Below are 21,910 nucleotides of genomic sequence, written 5' to 3'. Positions count from 1 at the left end.
TTCACATACACACACAGTCAGACATGCACACACACACACACACACACACACACACACACACACACACAGCGCCGTGCCTCCCCGCTGGCTCCGCTGATCCCGTCTCAGCTATGTAACGCCTCTGTTACTCCCTCCAAAGATGGTACAGAGGGTGGATCACTTCGCCCCCCCCATTGCACCTCCGCAACATTCAGATTGAAAGCAACGTCACAGGGGCGTAAATGTAGCAGTCTGAACAGAGCTTAAAGGCAGGGTTGGTCATTTTCGAAAACTAGCCTGATTTTGAAAGTAGCATCCGTCTACACCCACCCCCCCTCCTCTGTGCTCCCTCAAAAGCCACGCCCCTCACTTACATGCACGAGCGCCGTTGCTCCAGAAGCGGACCTCAGCTCATCGCTTGCATTGTGAAGAAACTACATTTAGAGGTAAGTAAACACTAAACTTTATCAAAATATCTATTTTTAAAAAACCTGACTATTTTACTACTCACAACAACGGCCAACAACAAACTCACAGTATAAACTCCATCATCGGTGACACGCTTTGAGTGTGGGCTAGTGCACACAAAGAGTATAGAACGAGCAGGGAGACAGGGAGACAGTGAGACGTGATTGGTTCATCAGATGGGTACTTTTTTTTACAGGCTTACAACTGCTACAGGTGACGGATTTTCTTTGTTCCTTTGTCAGGACCGAAAGACAATTTCAACCAAAATCTTAAAAAGTGTATCTGGATAAAATGACCAACCCTGCCTTTACGTCCATGTTTTATACAGTCTATGGTTGTTGCTGAGCAGACCTCAAAAAACGAGGGCCAAATCCTCTAAAATAAGGCAGTAAAATCAGAATTTTCTTAATGCTATTTTGACATTAATAAATGTACTTTTTGTTTTTCAGGGGATTTTTGCGCACACAAAAAACCACTAGCTTATAGTAGAGAATATGTTTTGCATCCTCTAATAGGAAATTGATGACAAAAGAGTGTCAATGATATGACAGTTTATAGCCAAAAAGAACATCATTTCATTTCATAATAGACGATAATGCCTGCTGCCCTCATTCAGGTTTTGTTGGTTGGTTTCCGTTGATTTAATTCGTTGTTGTTGCATCATACATCTGTCACAAAACAACCACAGAGGAAAATGTTCCATTCAATGAGCCAATCACAGGTCACATTTCTTTGAAGGGAAATGTGTGCACAGGTCATAAAGTTACTGTTTCACTACCTCTCACCTCCTGGTTGTCGTCAACACATGGACAGGCTGTGCTTTTTGCTTGCTGTCATCTTGGGTAATTTTTTTGTTAGATTACGTTTTATCTGCTGTCCTATGAAATCATTCCCTATTTTTGACTTGTTTTTCTGCATTTGTATTCCAGGAGTTTTTTCCTGCAACCGTGATGGGATTTGTGGATCAGTGTTGGAGGAGATCAAATAAGGTCAGCTCTGGTTGCACATATGAAGCAGAGTGTAGCACATGTTCAGTGGGGTTTTCGTCTGCATTCTCATGTCTAAATTTAAAACATGTAGTGGCAGTACGCAGTACTGGAAAGAGGGGAGAACAGGTTCCTGCCTAAACCAACATTCAAAACCAGACATGGTCGCACTTTAATCAAGAAAACACATCTGCTAATGTAACGTCATCTTAAACAACACTTGTCTCCTTAGAAGTTGCTATTCTGAAGGGCTTCTGACCGTCCATGGAGTCTTGTAATCCGTGCTAGGTGGAGCCCAGCTTCCGTTCATGACTGCTAGTTAACGTGAGCACGAGCTTCGGTCAATGTGCTGCAGCTGACTGATAAACAATGCTGCAGAGTTTTGGCAGCCAGAAGTTTGTTGCAAAATCTCCCAAGTGAAATGTGTAGCAGAGGAAGATGTGATGATTCATTATCATATGTGTTATTCCAACAAAACATACTTTAAAAAAACATGCTGACTAATCGTTTACAGATTAGGAAAAGGACAACAACAAAGATACTCAAGCAACATGATTAACCTGAACATCATTTGAACCCAAGTAACACAAGAACCCAACAACATGCGCTGAGACCCAAAGAATGACCACAAATGGAAGGTGAAGTAAGAAACTAAAAGAGACAGAAATTTTAAAAACAGATAATAGCAGTTAAATGAAAATAAATAAAAGCATTTAAAGTTAATAGAGGATGTTAGGGAAAGACACAATGAGAGAATAAAACATCAAAGTCTAAAATGTCACATTGGGTGGAATCTGCAAAAAAAATCAAAAAAATGTTCCACCTCACTGACCAATCACAGCGTCTGCTTCCTTTAATGGAAACATCTACATGGGTGTGATGTCAGTGAGACCTGTGTCTCTGTCTTCACATCTCAGACCTCGTCACTCATGGAGGGCCGTCACGTTGTTCTGCTCCTGGTCTCAGGTAATTCTTTTGATTAACAGTTTGGATGATTTAATACAAGGATGTTTTTACATTAAAAGAAGAATACTAACGTTCTAGTGCCCTTGTCATTTTGTCTTCCTGTATAGCTGTGCACATTTTAAACTGCTGTTATGATCTTGTTTGAATTCCAGCAGTGGTTTCCTTGAGTCCTGACTGTGTTTGTGGATCAGAGTTGAAGGTGACGGTCAGACCAGGAGACAACATCATTCTCTACTGTGACTGCAAAACATCAACTGGAGTTTACATCGTGTGGTACTGGAACTGTTCTCACGAGAACCAGCCTTCACTTGTTCTTAGAGCAATGAATATACTGAAACATCCCAATTTCCATTTATTGAAGAACCAGTCCTCTGACTCCTACGACCTGCTGATCCTGAACATCACTGAGTCAGATGAAGGTCTTTACTACTGTGGAACTGAAGAACCAAGACTGAAGGATAAGGAAAACATAACTTCTAGATATATTTACTACAGCTACAGCAACATCACAAGAAGAATCATATTCAGTAAGTACGCTCTGTCTTTGTGTGACTGTGATTTCAGTGGATTCAATAATTTGAATATTACAAATAAATCATTCACTGAATTAATGATGTCAGACCATAAACATCATCCGCTAAGATCATCAGACAACACATTCATACTTTTGTAAAATGAATGATTAATTTGCAAAGAAAGTGTTGTACAGGATGATGATCACCAGATCATCAATGACCAATATGACTACAACTAACTCGAAAGACAAGTGGCAGAAATACTATTAACTGAAATGTAATTAATATAACTGAAATAAATGGACGATCAGGAGGTATTTGAGAAGTGAAAAAAGAAGAGGTGTGAACACACACACACACACACACACACACACACACACACACACACACATATATACATACATTCAGAAAGACTCAACTTGTCTGCAAAGTTAAATACTAAAAAAAGAATAATTAAGAACATTGACTTTCTCAAGATGTTGTTTTTTTGGTCAAAAAGTTGTCAAAAAGTAAACAAAACTCATTGTGATGAATTTAAAAATATTGAAACCCTGATTTAAAAAAAAAAAAATATTCACAAGAAAACAGAAAATGTTTACAGACAATGATACACCTATTTGAATTTAATGCCAGCAACACTTTTCAAAAGTTGGGACAGGGTCATGTGTACCGCTCTGTTGTTATCACACTTTTCTTTAAACAACACAGGAGACCAGTTTCTGTAACTTTAAGAGGGTAATGTTTTACCATTCTTGCTTAATGTAGGATTTAAAATGTTCAACAGTTCAAGGACTCCTTTTACACCTTTCATAATGCTCAAAAACACTTTTAATGGGTGACAAGTCAGGACTGCAGGAAATGCCAGTTTAGCACTGAGACTCTTTCTTACAGGGCAAGGCAAGTTTATTTATAGAGCACATTTCAACAACAATTCAAAGTGCTTCACACAAAACATCAAAAGCATCATGACAGAGGAAAGAAGAGAAACATTAAAATAGGAAATTTAAAAATGACTGAAATTATTAAATCTGAAAATATGTTCAAATAAAAATAATTCAAATGAAATTAATTGAAATAAATAAAGTAAAAATATAAAAAGAGTTAAAAGTTACAGTGCAGAGTCAAGATTTCAAATCTCATTCAAATTGTTTATTGAAAGGCAGCTGTAAACAGGTGTGTCTTCAACCTCGATTTAAAAGAGCTGAGAGTTTCAGCAGACCTGCAGTTTTCTGGGAGTTTGTTCCAGATTTAGGGAGCATACAAATTGAACGTGGCTGCTACGTGCTACATCAACAGTAGTTCAATCTGTACACTAGTGTGTTTATAATTAGATCAATCACACTTATAGTAATTATTTATTTAATAATAATAAACTATTTTCTGATATTTTCGGTCTACCCTACCACGGCCCTCTTCTCTCGCTCGATGACTCTTAGCAAAACTAGAGTCGGCTCGGACGGACCTAGCAGCCAAAGAACATACCCTTTCAGGTTCTCTGCCTTGGACTTATCTAAGATCAGGCAGATCCTGTCTCAAAATAATGCAGAAAAACTAGTTCATGCATTTGTTACCTCCAGGTTGGATTATTGTAATTCTCTTTTGTCAGGGTGCTCTGGTAAGTCTCTAAAGACTCTTCAACTAGTCCAGAACGCTGCAGCTCGTGTACTGACTAGAACTAGGAAAAGGGACCACATTACTCCTGTGTTGGCTTCTCTGCACTGGCTCCCTATACAATCTAGAATAGAGTTCAAGATCCTTCTTCTCACTTACAAAGCTCTAAATGACCAGGCACCATCTTATCTTAAGGAGCTACTAGTGCCGTACTGCCCCTCGAGAACACTACGGTCCCAGAATGCGGGCCTGCTAGTGGTACCTACAGTCTCTAAATGTACTATGGGAGGTAAAGTCTTCAGTTATCAGGCTCCTCTCCTCTGGAATCATCTTCCAGCCGGAGTCCGGGAGGCAGACACAGTCTGTATTTTTAAGAATAAACTTGTGTATTCTGCTGTAGATCAGCTCCTCTCTCTCTCTCTCTCTCTCTCTCTCTCTCTCTCTCTCTCTCTCTCTCTCTCTCTCTCTCTCTCTCTCTCTCTCTCTCTCTCTCTCTCTCACTGTGCATATACAGTACATCATATTACTGCATGTATCTATCTGTAAATCTCAGTCACTAACCACCTACTTTCATGGGAGCTCTTGAGCTCTCTTACCCTCCAATTCACACATACTCCGTGTGCGCCGCGGTCCGTCAGCGCCGCGCACTACGTTACTTAGCTGCCACACTAGTCTATCGTTGTGTTCACACAGGGCACGCTGCGGTCCGTCTCCGGCACGTGCCACCAACGGCACTACCCTCTGCTCCCTTTCAAATACGCAATGAGTTTTTATGTCGCCGGAGTACGCTGCAGGCACGCATCAAGTTGGACAGAATATGACATTTCGGACAGGAAGTCAGACAAGGAAACGCACAGAGCATCCATTCAATTTCAAAATAAAACACAATCTACGGACTTGCGATCGTATTGACTGACTAACGGACAGTGGCACACACCGAGTATGTGTGAATTGGGGGTTAGGCTCCTCGAGATCGTTGGTTGACGGCCTGCCAGAACAACCATAACAATGAGTAAGGTTTTTTACCTGCTTTTAGCAAAGTGTCTCGAGATAACACTTGTTATGAGTTGACGCTATACAAATAAAAATTGATTGATTGACTACACTACTTGAGTTATGGATGGTTGACGCCTTCTTGCATGGCGAGACCGTGACACGGGCCTTAATGGAAAGGTCCTGCCCTGTCTGCGTTTGTTTGGATTCCTGGCTTGGTAGACAGGAGGCGGAGTCAGGAAGGCCATTAGTTCAACTGGTTACACCTGAGCCTATCAGGACTCGGCTTATATACTGTAAGTGGCTTCCAGGGGTCTGTGTGGAAGGAAGGGAGAGGAAGGCAGCTGCTTGGCAGGTTGGGGGAGGCAGCAGAAAGAGCCTCTTGCTGGCTTTGGTTGAGGCGGGAGGAGACAAGCTGGAAACTTGTTGCCAGTTAACCTCGTTCTTTTTTTTTTTTTTTTTTTTACCATTTTTCAGTCTTTTAGTCAGGCAGCTTAGAACCAGATTTGGGAAGACTGGAGACACATCGGACAAGAGCACCACATTTTTCCACATATTTTAATGCATTCCTCTACCCAGAAAATTTATATATTGACACCAAGATTGACTTTCGAAGTGGCTTGGAAGACATATTGGCACTTATAGACTTTACATGGCCGCCATATTAGAACCGCCAACTTGATGAAGTGCAAAGTGAAAATTGAAAGCTATTGTGATGGAGACTATGTGGAAAAAATTTGGTGCTTTTGTCCGACGTGTCCCCATAATTTTCCTTGACACCATCCTAACTTTTTTGAATCATGTTGTTGGCATCAAATTCAAACTGGGCATTTCATTTTCCAAAAACAATAAAATATCACAGTTTCAACAATTTACGTTGCCTTTGAGCAATTTTCATTGAAATATGGGGATTCAATGTTTTTTAGATTCTACATGTCCCAACTTTTTAGGAATTTTTCTGTAGATCAGAGTTAAAGGAACGTAATCAACACAACTTTCATTTAGATGCAGAACCGAATGAGACTCCTCCCCCCAAGATGCTTCAGGACTGTAATGAGTGCTGGATTCTGATCTTCTGTCTGTGTCCAGTTGTATCTATTGTCTCCTCTCTCCTCTCCTCACTTGTGGTCTATCACTGCTGTAAGAAGGGTAACTACCTCACTTTTTCTAGAATATGTATCCACATGTTTGTTTTTAATCACAAAGACACCTTTAAGTCTCTTCCACTGTGTGAGTTTCATTGTGCTGTACTGATGTTATATTTATTCCTGCAGCTGAAGAACATCCTGTTGATCAGCAAAGACCTGACACTAGAGGTCATCCAAGACAGAGCCAGGTATCTATCATTAAAGTGTAATGTATCAAAGCATTAAATATGTTCAAGGTTGGGCTTCTAAATGACAAATATTCAATCTTAGGATGACGATGTGTGCTATGCTGCTGTGGAAATCCGTCAGAAATCAAAGAGACCAAAGAAGAAGAAGGAACCGCAGACTTCTGACTTCTGCACCTATTCTGCTCTTAATACATCTAGGATGTAACAGGCCTAAGACCAGAGGAACAAAAAAATAATTTTGTAATGTTGACATAAACATCGAACAAAAAGTAAGGACATTTGTGTTTGGTAGATTTATTTCTTTGTTGGAACAATGCTTCTTGGCAATAAATCTTGTAACTTTGGAAAGACTGTTTATTTCCCTTTTAAATGGTGCCACATTTGTAAGGAACATGCACTGTGGGATGAGTAGCAGAGCTGAGTATGAAAATTCAAAAACTTGAAAAAACATGAAAAAACAGCTTATTCGTTTATTGGATTGGATGATTAAAATCTGAAGAAACAAGACACATTGGCAATTTAACAATTTATTCATTTAACAAACAGGAGCCTCAGTATCATGTGGAAGGCAAGGCTCTTTCTGCTCTGAGGTTGCCCAACTTAGATTTGACCACATTTTACCCAAACTGTGTAAAAAATGACAACCTTGAATAAAGGTTCTCATAGAATCAATTAGAATTTCTGTTGAATTTTGTCATCAATCTTATCACTTTTTTGTGGCTCCTGTTGGGCTCAACCTTTCTTAGATCTGCTTGACCTTTTAACAGAGATACACCAACAACGTACTTTGATTAATTTGAATATTTATTACAAATAGATGGTGAAAATAATATTCATGTCTTTAAATGTACTCTGTGACTCCACAAACTCTTCCATAACAACGTGAATGTGTCTGAAGACATTGACAAATTGTATCATAATCGGCCATCGAGCGTCGTAGTAGGATGATTAACGTCATTGTGATAGTAAACAAGGGTCTTCAAAAGCTGCTTCTGCTGAACATCTGCCGAAGAACTAATTGTTAATTCATGAGCACAGTTGGCCTGGTGGTTGGGTTGCCCCGAATGTGAGAAAGCTCTGGTCCTCTGGGTGGACGGGTCTGGGTTCCATTACCACGTCATTCCCCCCTCTCTCTTTCCTGTTTACTACTCTATACACCGTCTTATCAAGTGAAGGCAAGAAGCCAGAAAACAAACAAACAAACAGTTAATTCAACACCACTAGCTGACTTTCTGCCACCATTTTGACTCCGCCCACAAAACGCATCATCACTGTGTACAAATATAACAGGTCTTTAAACTCGGACGCTAAAGACTTTGTGAGAAGTTTGAAGTGGAGCTTGTGTGATGTCCGCTCATACAAAGCCAATCTATTTGTTCCGTCCATCTGCAACCAAGAACACAACTCTGGTGAAGCATGCGTCTTCATCCTGAAAGGTAAACTCCTGGTGGAACATTTTTTTTAATTTCTTTTTTCATGGGAGTAACCACGAGACATTTTGGTCTTTCAGGTAATCGTCAGGGCAACAATTCAATCAGAAGACGTGTTGCCTTTTTTTGTAATGTTGCTTCGGCATAAAAACACAATGTTAGTGACAAAGGGCATCAAAATCATAATACAGGAGTGCACATGAAAACAAAAACCATAAAAAAAAACAAATTAAAATACATCATTAAAACATAACATGATTACATGTTAGGATTTCAATACCAAGTTCAATCAATCGCAGAGTGCCAAATAAAGTGCAGAGTGCTATGATCAAACATGTTTATAAAGGATCAAGCAGCTTGTTTCTCTATAAGATAAATGTAAAGTTATACTGATTTAATGTGACTGTTAAGGACCAAGAAGCTAGGCAAGAGACAACAGGAGTTTTTATTTTACTCAAAGATGAATACAAAATGTACAAACCCCAAATTTCTTAGCTTTAAAAGTGAAACTATAACTGAACATAACTCTACTGAACATGAGAAAAGCTAAGGTGTGAACTCAGTGAACCGACCTAATGCAGCCCCCCCGATTCCCCCATGACATCAGAGCATTTGGTCTGGTCTAAAGAGGAGCCTTCAGGAAGCAGGAAGTCCTGCCCCCACCCACTAGTCATGTTACTGAAAGACAGAGAAATAATGATTAGCACAGTAACAGAAGTTATTGTTTAATTTTACACTAAAACAAACTGTTTTAACTGTCTGGTTGAATGACTCCAATTTTGTTGGGGAACTGAAAAAAGTAAGAGTGTGGGTGAAGGTGATATCATGGTTGTGTGCAAGGTGTAAGTGTCTATCACATTCACCCTCAGTGCAGCTACTTCAAATTATGAAAGAAGAATAGATTTATGGGTCGCTGTTTGTGAGAAATCCCCCATCGTAAGATCATATCAGTACATAGTGGAGGCTGAAAGAAAGTTGAAAGAGTTCAAACAACACTTAAACTGTGACTGCAGTATATGTCGCTGTCCAAAAAATGACACACATGAGCTTCTTAAGTTGCCAACTCATCTTCAACAGATTTTCCGACCATAAAAAACAACATTTTAGCCTTCTCAGACAATGCCTGAAAAACCACTTGTAGGATTTTTGTGTTCTTATACATTTAAAACATGTTTGTTTCATGGCACATAAAACCTACGCAGCCTGAACTGAACATGTGTATCCTTATACACAGCTCAGGCATATTTCCTCTCCTCTATATAAATGTTGGCATTTGATGGTGTGATTCAATATTTATGGCCGCCCCTACGGTGGGGAAAAAGAGTAAAGCTTGGGGCAACATGTCTGATATGTCCTTAAGCAAGACACTCAAGCCAAAGTTGCTCCAGCTACTTCGTCTGCGGTGTAAAAGTGCTTTGAGTAGACTGAAGAATAGAAAAGTGCTATGCAAGCTCAAGTCAATTTAAGATATTTCTGGGGAAAGATTGCATGGGAAGGACCCATGGAGGCTTGCACAAACAGGGTTCATCCTAACTTAAAGCAACAATGACCACCTTTTCTTGCGGTGTATTTCTACATTTGCAAATCTTTTGAACCTCCAGAAGATTTTACCATATTTTACCCAAACTGTGTAAAAAATTCATGTTTCCTCACTGAAAAACATCAGGCTGCCTTAGTCAGCCACACCTCGACTTAAGGTTCTCACTGAATAAATTGGAATTAATTTTTGTTGATTTTTGACATCAATCTTAGCCTATCACTTTTTTTCTGTGTGGGTCCCTTGGGGGTTCGGCCTTTCTTAGATCTGCTCGACCTTTCAACAGAAACAAACCAACAAAGTTCTTGGCTTAATGTGAATCTTTATTACAAATAGATGGTGAACATAAAGGAAGAATACATGTACATTAGTAATGGTTACAACATAGTTACACATGATAAATAAATTGGAAACAGTATGCAAACTAAAACGGGATTAATGTTAAAAAAATTAATTCATTGTGGTGAACTAGTTAAAATGAAATCTGAGTCTTCCTCCTGAAAGTGCAGCACTGTGGGTGCCCAGGAAGGCCATGTATTGGGTTGCACAGTTCTAAGCCTGGCAGTGGTCTCTTGCTGTCACTTTTAGTCGTGTCAAAGTAATCTTTGCTATAATAACGATACTTGTTTACTTGTTTACTTGTTGAAAATATCTCTTTTGTTGATGTTTATGTCTCTGAAGACATTGACAAATTGGATCCTAATCGGCCATCGAGCGTCGTAGTAGGATGATTAACGTCATTGTGATAGTAAACAAGGGTCCTCAAAAGCTGCTTCTGCTGAACATCTGCCGAAGACCCAATTGTTAATTCATGACCACAGCTGACCTGCTGGTTGGGTTGCCCGAATGTTTGGAAGCTCTGGTCCTCTGGGCGGGTGGTTCAGGTCCGGCCTGTGGTTCCATTACCACATGTCATTCCCCCCTCTCTCTTTCCTGTTTACTACTCTATACACCGTCTTATCAAGTGAAGGCAAGAAGCCAGAAAACAAACAAACAAACAGTTAATTCAACACCACTAGCTGACTTTCTGACACCATTTTGACTCCGCCCCCAAAACGCATCATCACTGTGTACAAATATAACAGGTCTTTAAACTCGGACGCTAAAGACTTTGTGAGAAGTTTGAAGTGGAGCTTGTGTGATGTCCGCTCATACAAAGCCAATCTATTCGTTCCGTCCATCGACACACAAGAACACAACTCTGGTGAAACATGCGTCTTCATCCTGAAAGGTAATCAGACACAGTAACATGAGTGTCATTAGTACAGAGTCTCTACTGCTGCAAAGATGTCTAATGGTTCTGAGACCATGAAAATACCAAAGAAAGTCCTTACCTGATTCACTGTACTTTCCTCTCCCATGTCAGGTCTTCTCTCAGTCATTTGATCTTTTTCATCTGTAGAATCATAAATAAAAGGTTTCTTGTTAGACAATGACTTCATTCATTCAATGATCCATCACAATAAATATGATTCATTTGTATTTTAGTCGATTCATAATGTCTATACTTAACAGGTAAAAAGTGATTGTTGTGTATTTACCTGCATTCTGACTGCAGAGATAAACAAAAGTCAGGCACAGGAAGGTGGAGAGGACCGTGATGGCTGGACTAAACACCATCATCCAAGATACACCAGGCTCAACATGGGGTGGACCGATGGAGTCACCGGAGTCACTGGAGGCTAGGTCAAATATAGAATGTGGATTAGATGTTTGAAATGTTGGTTTTCAATGTATCTAATTTTTCTCTGGTGTGCAACCACAGCCTGTAAGAATGAATGGACTAAGCCAGAGTGACATCACCCGTCTGTTACTGCAGGGGGCTTTGGAGTCCCATCAGTGGCATTATAACCACTGACAAAACATTGGAGCTTGTAATGATAGTCATACGAGTGATGAAGGAGAGAGCTACGAGTTTGATCAGATCTACTGCACGTTTTAATTAGCAGAAGAAAAATGAGCCACTGCATGGAAACCTTTGACTTAATTCGCAATGTGAAAAGTATTCAGATATTTAAACATATTTGTTCTTCTTATCTCAACATATCTGCATTAAATGTCTTTTTAAACTAATTTCTCAGGTACCTCCTGTTGCCCGCCCACTTATTTAGGCTTTCCACATTTCCTGTCTTTACTGTTGTTGTAGTCACTTTGGTCATTGGTGATCATCTCTCTGCTTTGCTCTGTCACATTGTACTTCTATAGAAGCATATAGAGTAATGAACACATACCACAGAATCTGTACATTTCTCCAACATTCACATTTCTCTACCAAAACTCCATTGAGGACCTTTAAAAAAAACACAGTATAAGTGTGCTGATGATATCAGCAGATGATGTTATGATCTTACATGGGTGTTTCAGTACGCTGAGAGCCTCCCCTTGTGTTCTTTAGAGAGTGTTGCCTGTGGATAGACATTTTCTACTCTGCAAATTATTTTAGAAATCTTTTTTAATAAATAATATTTTTCCTGTAAATGATGTGATGTGTCGCAATAACTACTTTGTGCAATCTTTACAATCTTTATCTTCATAAACTCACGACACACTACAATACAAATGTTGGTTGTTGGTCTTTTGAGTAAAATAGTTGTACATGATTTCTTTTTTATTCAAATGATTTAATCCACTGAAATCACAGTCACACAAAGACAGAGCATACTTACTGAATATGATTCTTCTTGTGATGTTGCCGTAGCTGTAAATATCTCTAGAAAGTATGCGTTCCTTTTCCTCCACTTTTGTTTGTTTAGTTCCACAGTAGTAAAGACCTTCATCTGACTCAGTGATGTTCAGGATCAGCAGGTCGTAGGAGTCAGAGGACTGGTTCTTCAATAAATGGAAATTGGGATGAAGACTCTGTGTCAGTATATTCTTTACTTTGAGATCAGGTGAAGGCTCGTCCTCGTGAAAACAGTTCCTGTACCACATGATGTAAACTCCAGTTGATGTTTTACAGTCACAGTAGAGAATGATGTTGTCTCCTGGTCTGACCGTCACCTTCAACTCTGATCCACAAACACAGTCAGGACTCAAGGAAACCACTGCTGGAATTCAAACAAGATCATAACAGCAGTTTAAAATGTGCACAGCTATACAGGAAGACAAAATGACAAGGGCACTAGAACGTTAGTATTCTTCTTCTTTTAATGTAAAAACATCCTTGTATTAAATCATCCAAACTATTAATCAAAAGAATTACCTGAGACCAGGAGCAGAACAACGTGACGGCCCTCCATGAGTGACGAGGTCTGAGATGTGAAGACAGAGACACAGGTCTCACTGACATCACACCCATGTAGATGTTTCCATTAAAGGAAGCAGACGCTGTGATTAGCCATTGAGAACTATAGACTGAACATAACTCTACTGAACGTGAGAAAAGCTAAGGTGTGAACTCAACGATCAGACCTAATGCAGCTCCCCCCCTCCCCCATTGACATCAGTGCATTAGGTCTGATCTAAAGTGGAGCCTTCAGGAAGCAGGAAGTCCTGCCCCCACCCACCAGCCAAGTTACAAGAAAATGACACATATGAGCTTCTTAAGTTGCCAACTCATCTTCAACAGATTTACCAGCCATGAAAAACAACATCTTGACCTTTTTCGACAATGCTCCAAAAAACCACAAAAGTTGACACTTTTTGTGTTCTTATACATTTAAAGCATGTTTGTTTCATGGCACATAAAACCTACGCGGCCTGAACTGAACATGTGTATCCTTATAAACAGCTCAGGCATATTTCCTCTCCTCTATATAAATGTTGGCATTTGATGGTGTGATTCTATATTTAAGGTCGCCCGTACGATGGGGATAAAGGGTAAAGCTTGCGGCGGCTCTGGCTCAGTTGGTAGAGTCGGAAAGTCAGGGGTTCAATCCCCAGCTCCTGCAGCCACATGTCTGATATGACCTTAAGCAAGACACTCAACCCAAAGTTGGTCCTGCTGTTTAATATCAGCAGTTCATTGTTCAATGCTGTCTCTTTAGTTGACATGAGATTGGTGCAGTGGCAGACTTAACTAAACTAGCGCGGTGTGTTAATGTAAAGTAAGCACTTACATCAGCTGCTCTCCCACTATGTTGATGAGCAGGGAAGCACAACTTCTAAAATGAAATGGTCATTGCAGAGGTACAGCATGGCGAGAAAACGTTTGCACTTCAAGGACACTGTTGTCGTCTCCGAGTAAGCTGCTTCAACAACACATTGAATGACAGAGTGTAATGAGTACATCTGTCAGTGTTGTCAAAAGTTTGTTTTCCTGTTTTCATGTGGACGGAGATGTTTTCGATGTGTGTAGACGGCATTACTCGGAGGAGGAAAACCTCCATTTAAAAAAAAAATTAAAAAAAACCCAGTGTCAAGGTTGTATCATAATCTTTTTTTCTATTCTGTTCAAACTAACAACCCACATTTTAAAGTGTAATTTTATAATTGCACATCATTATAACCTTCACAAGACTAAGTCAACAACTGTACAGCCATCTTTCAAGTTCCTCAACAGCATCTTTTGAAGGACGAGAAAGGAATTGTTATCTTTCTAGATCTGTACCTATACAACAACAGGACATCAATATAGTAACAGCCAATCAAGGCACAGTATGTACATACAGTAGGCGATGTGTTGTGATGTTGGAGGCCCACCTAGCATGCTAAGGTCACCTTTATCCCTTCATAAAGTACCTTTCATTGGCCTGATTTGAAATCCACAGCCCTGCTATTGTATCACAGAGACGACACTGATCCACTGATCTACATCAGTGGCTTTGATTCAAATCCGTCCCCTGACCAAACAGTGAGTCCTCACAAAACTGGGACACACAGATGACGCTACTGGCCAAACTCCAAAGACAAATTCCTTTAATGAAGCTGCTGTGTGTTAACATAATAGACAGCTGGGTTTATGGATTCACAGAGTCAGTGTGTTCCAGTTCATCCACAAACGTAGTCATACCAGAATTATTTCATCATTATTTTGGGGGATATGAAAGCCACATCTGCCCAGTCCAAAGCCGTTAAAGTGACGGCTGATTTACTGTCTTGGCAGTTCATTTTGCCTACACCTGGTCTTCCTGCGTTAAAGGCAGCAAGTTATGCCAAGCCACATTTGTGGATGTCAGAATGGTGTCTAAAGTTGTTTTTTTATGACTTACTGTAGGGTTTCAAAATAATATGATGCACACTAAAGTAGCACTTCTGCCAGCAGGCCTGCAGCCTATCAGAAAAATATGTGATTACTGACAATTTTTGAATATTGCAATGACAATATGGAGTTTGCTTATCATTAAAAAATCCTGACCTACTGGTAGATGGCCTACTGGTTAGGTCACACCCCATGTGCCTAGGCTATGGTCCTCTAGGCGGGCGGCCGAGGTTTGAGTCCGACCTTGCCATGGTATTGAAACAGGTATCAATATTGTATGATTTTTGCATTTATTTGATAGGACAGAGGATAGAGTAGGAAACTGGGGAGAGAGAGTGAGCAGTGACATTCGGGAAAGGAGCCACAGTCAGGACCCCGCCCACTTTGGGGACAACATTCTCCGCACATGGGTCGCAACCTAACCACTAGGCCATCTGCGCCCCTCGAAATTGTTCTGCTTTTCACTTGGATAGTATCAACGTTTAGACATCTGTCATAGTGACAACCGTATTTCACACAATCCCTTTGGACAACGGCTAAAAAATGATTCTTTTTCATCACTTTGCCGCCAATTAATCTGAGGGTTGCTGATAGCTAGCTTGAGGTTCATCCAAGTGCATAAAAATGCTGTGAGCATGGCCATTATCTCAAGTCTCCGCCCAACAATTAAAACGTGTACATGCTGAGTGAAGCAGCATGGCGTTTCTACACGCAGTATTTGTTTTCTTTTTTATCTTTGTTTGACAATCAGCTTCTGTGCTCACTGCAAGCGGAGCACAGTTAAATGCACATCAACACAAGACGAGCACTAGCCAGACGTCTCTTAGCTGAAACACTGTACACTGAGAGTAGACATGCACAGTTATCAGTTATTGACAACTAAATAACTGAACACTGATTATAACACCATTAACACACTTTCTACCCAGACAGTATCAGTCCCATGAGCCTTTGCTCCACATATCAGTCTTAACTCGGTTGTCCTTTTTGGGTCACAACGATATTTATCGCTATTAATTCAGACTTTTGCAATGTGTTTATCACAGATTGCATGATAATGGTAAAACAGCGATTCAATGTGCAGCCTTACCTTACCGGTCAAGTTGGAGCTGATTGTATAGGAAATATTACTAAAAAAACATTTGAAAGAATACAAAAACTACTTCACCAGGAAGCTCAAATCCACTCAAACCAAATACTGAACAGACACATCTCAGTGTCTTGAGATAACACTTGTTATGAGTTGACGCTATACAAAATAAACTGAATTGAATTGAACCGGTGGTCTGTGGAGATGTGCTGCCTTCGTTCCTGTAGCACAAAACAAAATAGTATGAATGCCCCAAAAAATATGCTACCAGAACAAATGACAAACTCTCTCCATATGCATTGGCAGAGTATGGGGAGCCTTTGTTATGCATGGTACTCTGTTATTCAAGATTTCATGGGGACGCGTATCCCGATGGACAATTATCCCCAATCAAATAATGCTCCTGTTACAGAATCATTTCAAAACACCACTACTCTCTCGCTGCATTTGCATCGTAAGGAAACGAGAAGCATGTTTGGAAACTCTATAATTCAATGTTTATTTGACTTTTTAGAGGACGCATTCTTTCGGGAGACCAAAAGCCCCTATATCTTATACTGCACAGAGCCGCATGGTTGCACATCTCAATGGGAAGCACGATTCAATAGAACACCAGCTCAATGTGAATGATGGGAGCCGGCTCCTGTTTGAGAGACTCTTTCCTTTTTTTGTTGATATTGAATACAAAACAGAATACAGGGATGATCCTTTTTTACACAAAGCTCAGTCACAGAAACACCTAGTGCTCAGTGGTATACCATTAATGTGTCCAACCAAACATCATTTAAAATAGTGTCATTCTGGGAGCTATACTCATTGGTACAATTAAAATGAATAATTTCTGTATAATACTTACACACATTTCAATCACAGGTCAAACAATTGTTTCGTTTGGCTGATTTAATAAAGCCAAAATGGCACCAAATGAAGAGCCATGTGGGAGCCCAAAGAGCCAGCTCTTGTTGCTGAGCTGAGCCAAAACGATCCGGATCGTTAAAAAGAGCTGATTTCCCATCACTAGTGTGAAATTATGTCATAATGATTGTTTGGATTGCTGAGATGTGTGGCCACATAAACCTACTTTTATACTGTGACTTTGACAGCTTGAACACGACATTTTAGTTGGTTCATATTTACATCCAAGTCGACATTGGTGCCAAACATGAGGAAAATCCCCCCCCCCCCCCCCAGCTGTGTCACGTTTACAAGAACGAGACTGAACCTCCATACATGCAGACATATTAATAAAAGCAGAGGCAACCGGAAAAAAAAACATTATGCCTCCAGCCAGAACTGTTGCAGAAGCTGAGGCAAGCACATGAGACTTGAACTGCATATCAAGGGGAGTGGTAAACATAAATAGTGTACAACAGAGTGATGCCTGGAGACTTATTAGATGATGCTGATTGAAGTAAACATCACTGGGCAGAAAAATGAACACAAGTAAAATGCAAAGGTAGGGTTGAACAGAAGCGATACAAAACTGCTTATTTGAGTGTCTCTGCGTCTGCTCTAGCTGTGTGTTTCTGCAAAGCGCATGTGCATTTTTTTTTCATGATACTGGTGCAGATGTTATCCAGAGGATTTTCAGCTTTGCTGTTTTAAGCCTCACTGCAGCATCGAGGGGAGGGGCAAAGGGCCTGCAGAAACCACAACTGTTTCCATCCACTTCTGAAGCGTCAACTGCTTGGTCAACCACTGCAGCCGCTTCTTAGTTTGTGCAAATGTGTGTGTGTGTGTGTGTGTGTGTGTGTGTGTGTGAGAGAGTGCAAGTGCGTATGTGTTTCACATTTGTTCATTTGCAACTGCAACCGCACAGGAAGCTGCCCACGGGCCTCCAGGGCAGTGTGAACACTTAGATGTTCTGTCATGTTTGACACATACAAACCATTACTGACCGAGTAACTTGTTAGTGTTATGATGCTGGATCTAATATTGCACACTGTGTGTTTATTTAAATCTATCATTGACCAGAATATTCTTGTAATTGCAATCATTTTTTGCGAGATAATTGAACCAAATGGCAGAAAAACGACAGATAAAAATTTGAACAAAGACTTCAAAAAAGAAAAAAAAGAGCCAAAAAAAAGATAACAAAAAGCACATTATTCCTTATAAAAGTATTCATTAAAAAGTGCAGATAAAACAATGCACTTGCCTATTTCAATAATTGGAAAAAAAAAAATGAATGGGTTCGTATTTAAAAGCATGAAAGGTCACTTGTGTCTGTAATTCCATTTCTTTGCAATTCACTCAAAGACAATGGAGCCATCCACATGAGAGCTCTTTTATGGTGCCAATCTGCATACAAAGCCTTTGCACAGACGAGAGTGATCTGACATTGGTATGGGGGGAGCGCACATAAGGGGAGATATTAAAGCGGGTGCTAAAGGAATACCATTATAACTGAAGAAGTGGCTGAAGGTGGATTTCTGATTTAAAGAAGGTCAACAACACTTTCGAATCTTGAAGGTTTAATTTGAGTTAAAGAAGCGGATTCTTAGGTGCGAGCATGAAACGACCATCACGCACAAGGAAGCAGACGATCTTTGATTTCTTCTCTTCATATACCATTCGAGTGTTTCCCTCACTCCCTATAAGTATGCATTCATGGATGAGAGCTGCATTCCTGGCTTTGTGCAATGACTCACTTTTATGTGAGCATGTGGAATCTGTGTGTTTGTGTTTGTGTGTGTGTGTGTGTGTGTGTGTGTGTGACATGTGCATTTGTTTGTACACCTTGCCTGCGCATAAAATACCCCGATGGATGTTTGGATCCCCAATGACACACACAAGGTCAGCACCATCCTGCACTGAAGCAGCTGCTAATGCAAGTCAAAGTGAAAGCTTTCCTGCATGCATTTCCTTACAGTGTCACTAGATGGCGGTGTGGTTGTTTATGAGGCCATTAGGAACAGACTGCCTGTTTAGTACATCTATTATACAGACTCATGGTGCTCATCTCCATTTAGCGCTGTGTAGGTTTTTTTTTTTTTTTTCTTCCAGCCTGTGGTGTGTAGGGATTGTATTTGAGTGGTGACAATTTGTGAAAGCTGTTAATGTTATTCTGAAACTACCACTTAACACTAAGTGGTTTTAATTGTACTATTGCAAAAAATGGCTTGATAAAGCTTTAATTTTGTCTTATCTACTCTGCGATAACTCTTTGTCTCGATCATCACGTCTTCACTGATATCATTGATTATAGTCTGAGAACAATGCCATTGTATACTTGTATAATTCAGTTTCTCAAAGGACAGAGACAGAACACTTTTCTATTTTACTTTATTTAACCAGGAATATCCCGATTTGGCATACAGAATCACTTTGACAGGTGAATTATTGTAAAGACAGCAGCATACAGTTCCACAAGGGTAAGAAACGACAGACCATAACAAGGAGAAATGACACCAATCAACTGCGAGCTGTGTCAGATGTGCTGACACTGCTCAAGTGATCCTTACAGATTCTAAATGTAGACTCTGTACACAGGGGTCTGGATTTTCAGCATGGGAAGCGGTCTCCTTTTCCCTTTGTTGTGCATTTGTAGTGCGAGCCGTATTGACCAATCGTGTTTCAGCAGCCTTTGGTATGTGCAGGAAAAACAACCCATGTGGACTTCACTGCAGATAACAGGCGTAATGTTATCCCCGCCTATGATATACCAGCTTAAATTGGCAGTATTCTGATGATAGCTGTATAAAGGTTCAGCTAACAATTAACTACAGATTAAATATTTTAACTTGAGCCATAAAATCTGCTCGACGCTGTGTCAAGAAAGTCAATCAGCGTTTAGGTTCCCTGACTTCATGAAATGCATCAGAAGTGGTCGATCCAAAGTCCATTCAACAAACAAGAATATTAATGGTTGTTTTCTTCTCCTCTTGATGACAGACCTGACAAAGCTTGACTTTCCACCTCCACAAATCTCTATCATGATGTTGTTATTTCTGCAAACTCAATTTCTGTGTAGTTCAAAGTAAATCAGGAGATATTGAGCTTCTTTTCGGCCTAATACAGCTGAAATGAGGCAGAGTGAAGCTATGTATAAGTTTTATTCTGCTGTTGAACTGAGACTCAGCAGATGCACAGGCACTGGTCAACAGGCAAGAAAAGACTGCGCTGAAGCTTGCGAGCTCCACCGGAAATACGCAGAAATTCCCATTCTCAGTAACTAAAGTAGCTTCTCTAGTTACCTTCCAAATTCAAAAACACTGAAGTTCATTAACATCTGATTTGGTGTGTGAGGTTAGGTCAGCACAGCAGGATCCTGGGAGAAAGTAAACACGGGAGCCTTCTGTCATGGAAATACCAAATATTATTTCTCCCCTCCTCGAGGTAAAGGACAAGAATGTAGTGTTGAGTTTTTAGTGTATATGCAGCCAGGAAGGAAAACTTTGTCCACTGACAAGAATAGTAACTCTGATCTCATGAAGCACCTAACCAAATAACAGGCTTCTACTAAACCAGTTGCCAGAGGGCCCGGCGCTGCAAACACTAGTGACACAGGTGTCGCTTCAGTTAACTTGGCGGGCCTCCATCCAAACAGAAAAGGCTTTATTTTTAAATCACATGTAATCCAGCAATGACTGAACAGACTGATGCGAGGTATATTGTTGACGACATGCGTCCCATATCAACTGTTGGATCTGTTGCCTTCAGAGAACTTGTGAGTAAAATGCCTTCATATTCGGGCGGCTGGGGTTCAGTTGGTAGAGTCGGTGGTGTCTAAACTGGAAGGTTGGCGGTTCAATCCCCAGCTCCTGCAGCCACATGTCCGATGTGTCCTTAGGCAAGACACTTGACCCTAAGGTGCTCCCGAATGGGATGAGTTAATACTGATGGTCACTTTACATAGCAGCCTCTACCATCAGTGTGTGAATGTGGTGTGAATGGGGAGGTGTGACCTGCGGTGTTAAAGCTCAAGTCCATCCATTGATAACGTGCAAGTTGTTTTGTCTCACACGGCTACAGCAACACTAAATAATGTATATATTTATATGAGTATTGAAGCATAAAGAAGTAACACCAAAGTTTACCTTCCTAAGTCAAGAAGTTACTTTTATAATGCAGAAACTCGTTAATGTAACTAGTGACTGATTTGAAGTAACTTGCCCAACACCAGGAATTACTTTTGAGTCCATGAGACCAAATGTTACAGCTACTGAGAGTTTTAAATCAACAGAAGGCAGTTCATGTGGTACGTCCTTAGAGAATAAAATGTACCAGTGCTCTGTTGTCCTTCTGTTGTATAAAAAAAAGCCTAACTGACTGTCTCAAACAGGACACAATGGTGTGTCTGGAAACCCAAAGCAGAGGCAAATCACAAGGCAGCATGGTGCACAGGATCCAACATTTTCCTTGTGACGACGAGGTAGCATGCATGTAAAGAAAAACACAGTGAGTGAACGAGTTGAATGACTTTCTTCTTTGCAATGAAAGAAAAACAGCATTTGTTTCAGTGAAACAGTTTCACCCACAGTTTTGTTGTTGTTGTTGTTGTTAGATACTCGATATAACTTAAAGACAGATGCTCTCTTAAAACATCTCGGGCTACATGTTAATTACAGGGATATACGTCCCAATTTGCATGTCTTCACAATGCATTGCAATCAAGCGTCCCTGCAATTATGAAGCTTTAATCATCCAGTGTTCCCCTGATTCTTTTCGAGGTGTGGACTCCAAGGGAGACAAAAGAACTAGAACAAATTTAAAAACAACACATTTAACTTTACAAGGTTCGGCCTCAGAAATTCAAAAAGGACATTTGGAGGAAGTGCACAAATCACTTTCATTTGGTACCAAAGTGCATAAAAGTAAACCAGCATTAAAATACCAATATCACCTCAATGGAGTGAA

At 40.2% G+C, this 21,910-nt stretch overlaps 2 protein-coding genes across 4 annotated transcripts; one reads left to right on the top strand and one right to left on the bottom strand.

Moving 5' to 3' along the window:
- The first annotated feature begins 1,888 nt into the window (after positions 1 to 1,888).
- On the top strand, positions 1,889 to 7,192 carry LOC109989948 (uncharacterized). 2 transcript variants are annotated; one of them, XM_065957247.1, is made up of 5 exons: positions 1,889 to 2,399; positions 2,555 to 2,926; positions 6,524 to 6,667; positions 6,793 to 6,854; positions 6,937 to 7,192. In XM_065957247.1, the coding sequence occupies exons 1-5, from the start codon at positions 2,363 to 2,365 to the stop codon at positions 7,057 to 7,059; spliced, it is 738 nt and encodes a 245-aa protein (XP_065813319.1). In that variant the 5' UTR covers positions 1,889 to 2,362; the 3' UTR covers positions 7,060 to 7,192. The 2 variants fall into 2 exon arrangements, with proteins under 2 accessions (XP_065813319.1, XP_065813282.1); XM_065957210.1 differs by having other exon boundaries at positions 2,552 to 2,926.
- Positions 7,193 to 10,132: 2,940 nt separating this feature from the next.
- On the bottom strand, positions 10,133 to 13,208 carry LOC109989953 (uncharacterized). Of its 2 annotated transcripts, XM_029278897.2 has the most exons (5): positions 13,024 to 13,208; positions 12,488 to 12,868; positions 11,363 to 11,503; positions 11,156 to 11,217; positions 10,133 to 11,045 (listed from the first exon to the last, which is right to left on the bottom strand). In XM_029278897.2, exons 1-5 carry the CDS (start codon positions 13,058 to 13,060, stop codon positions 10,986 to 10,988), a joined length of 681 nt encoding a protein of 226 aa, XP_029134730.1. In that variant the 5' UTR covers positions 13,061 to 13,208; the 3' UTR covers positions 10,133 to 10,985. The 2 variants fall into 2 exon arrangements, with proteins under 2 accessions (XP_029134730.1, XP_065813212.1); XM_065957140.1 differs by having other exon boundaries at positions 10,133 to 11,217.
- Between the last annotated feature and the right edge of the window lie 8,702 nt (positions 13,209 to 21,910).

Source organism: Labrus bergylta, chromosome 1, assembly GCF_963930695.1.
Source record: "Labrus bergylta chromosome 1, fLabBer1.1, whole genome shotgun sequence".
Taxonomy (NCBI): domain Eukaryota; kingdom Metazoa; phylum Chordata; class Actinopteri; order Labriformes; family Labridae; genus Labrus; species Labrus bergylta.
This window is presented reverse-complemented; position numbering and strand designations above follow the sequence as displayed.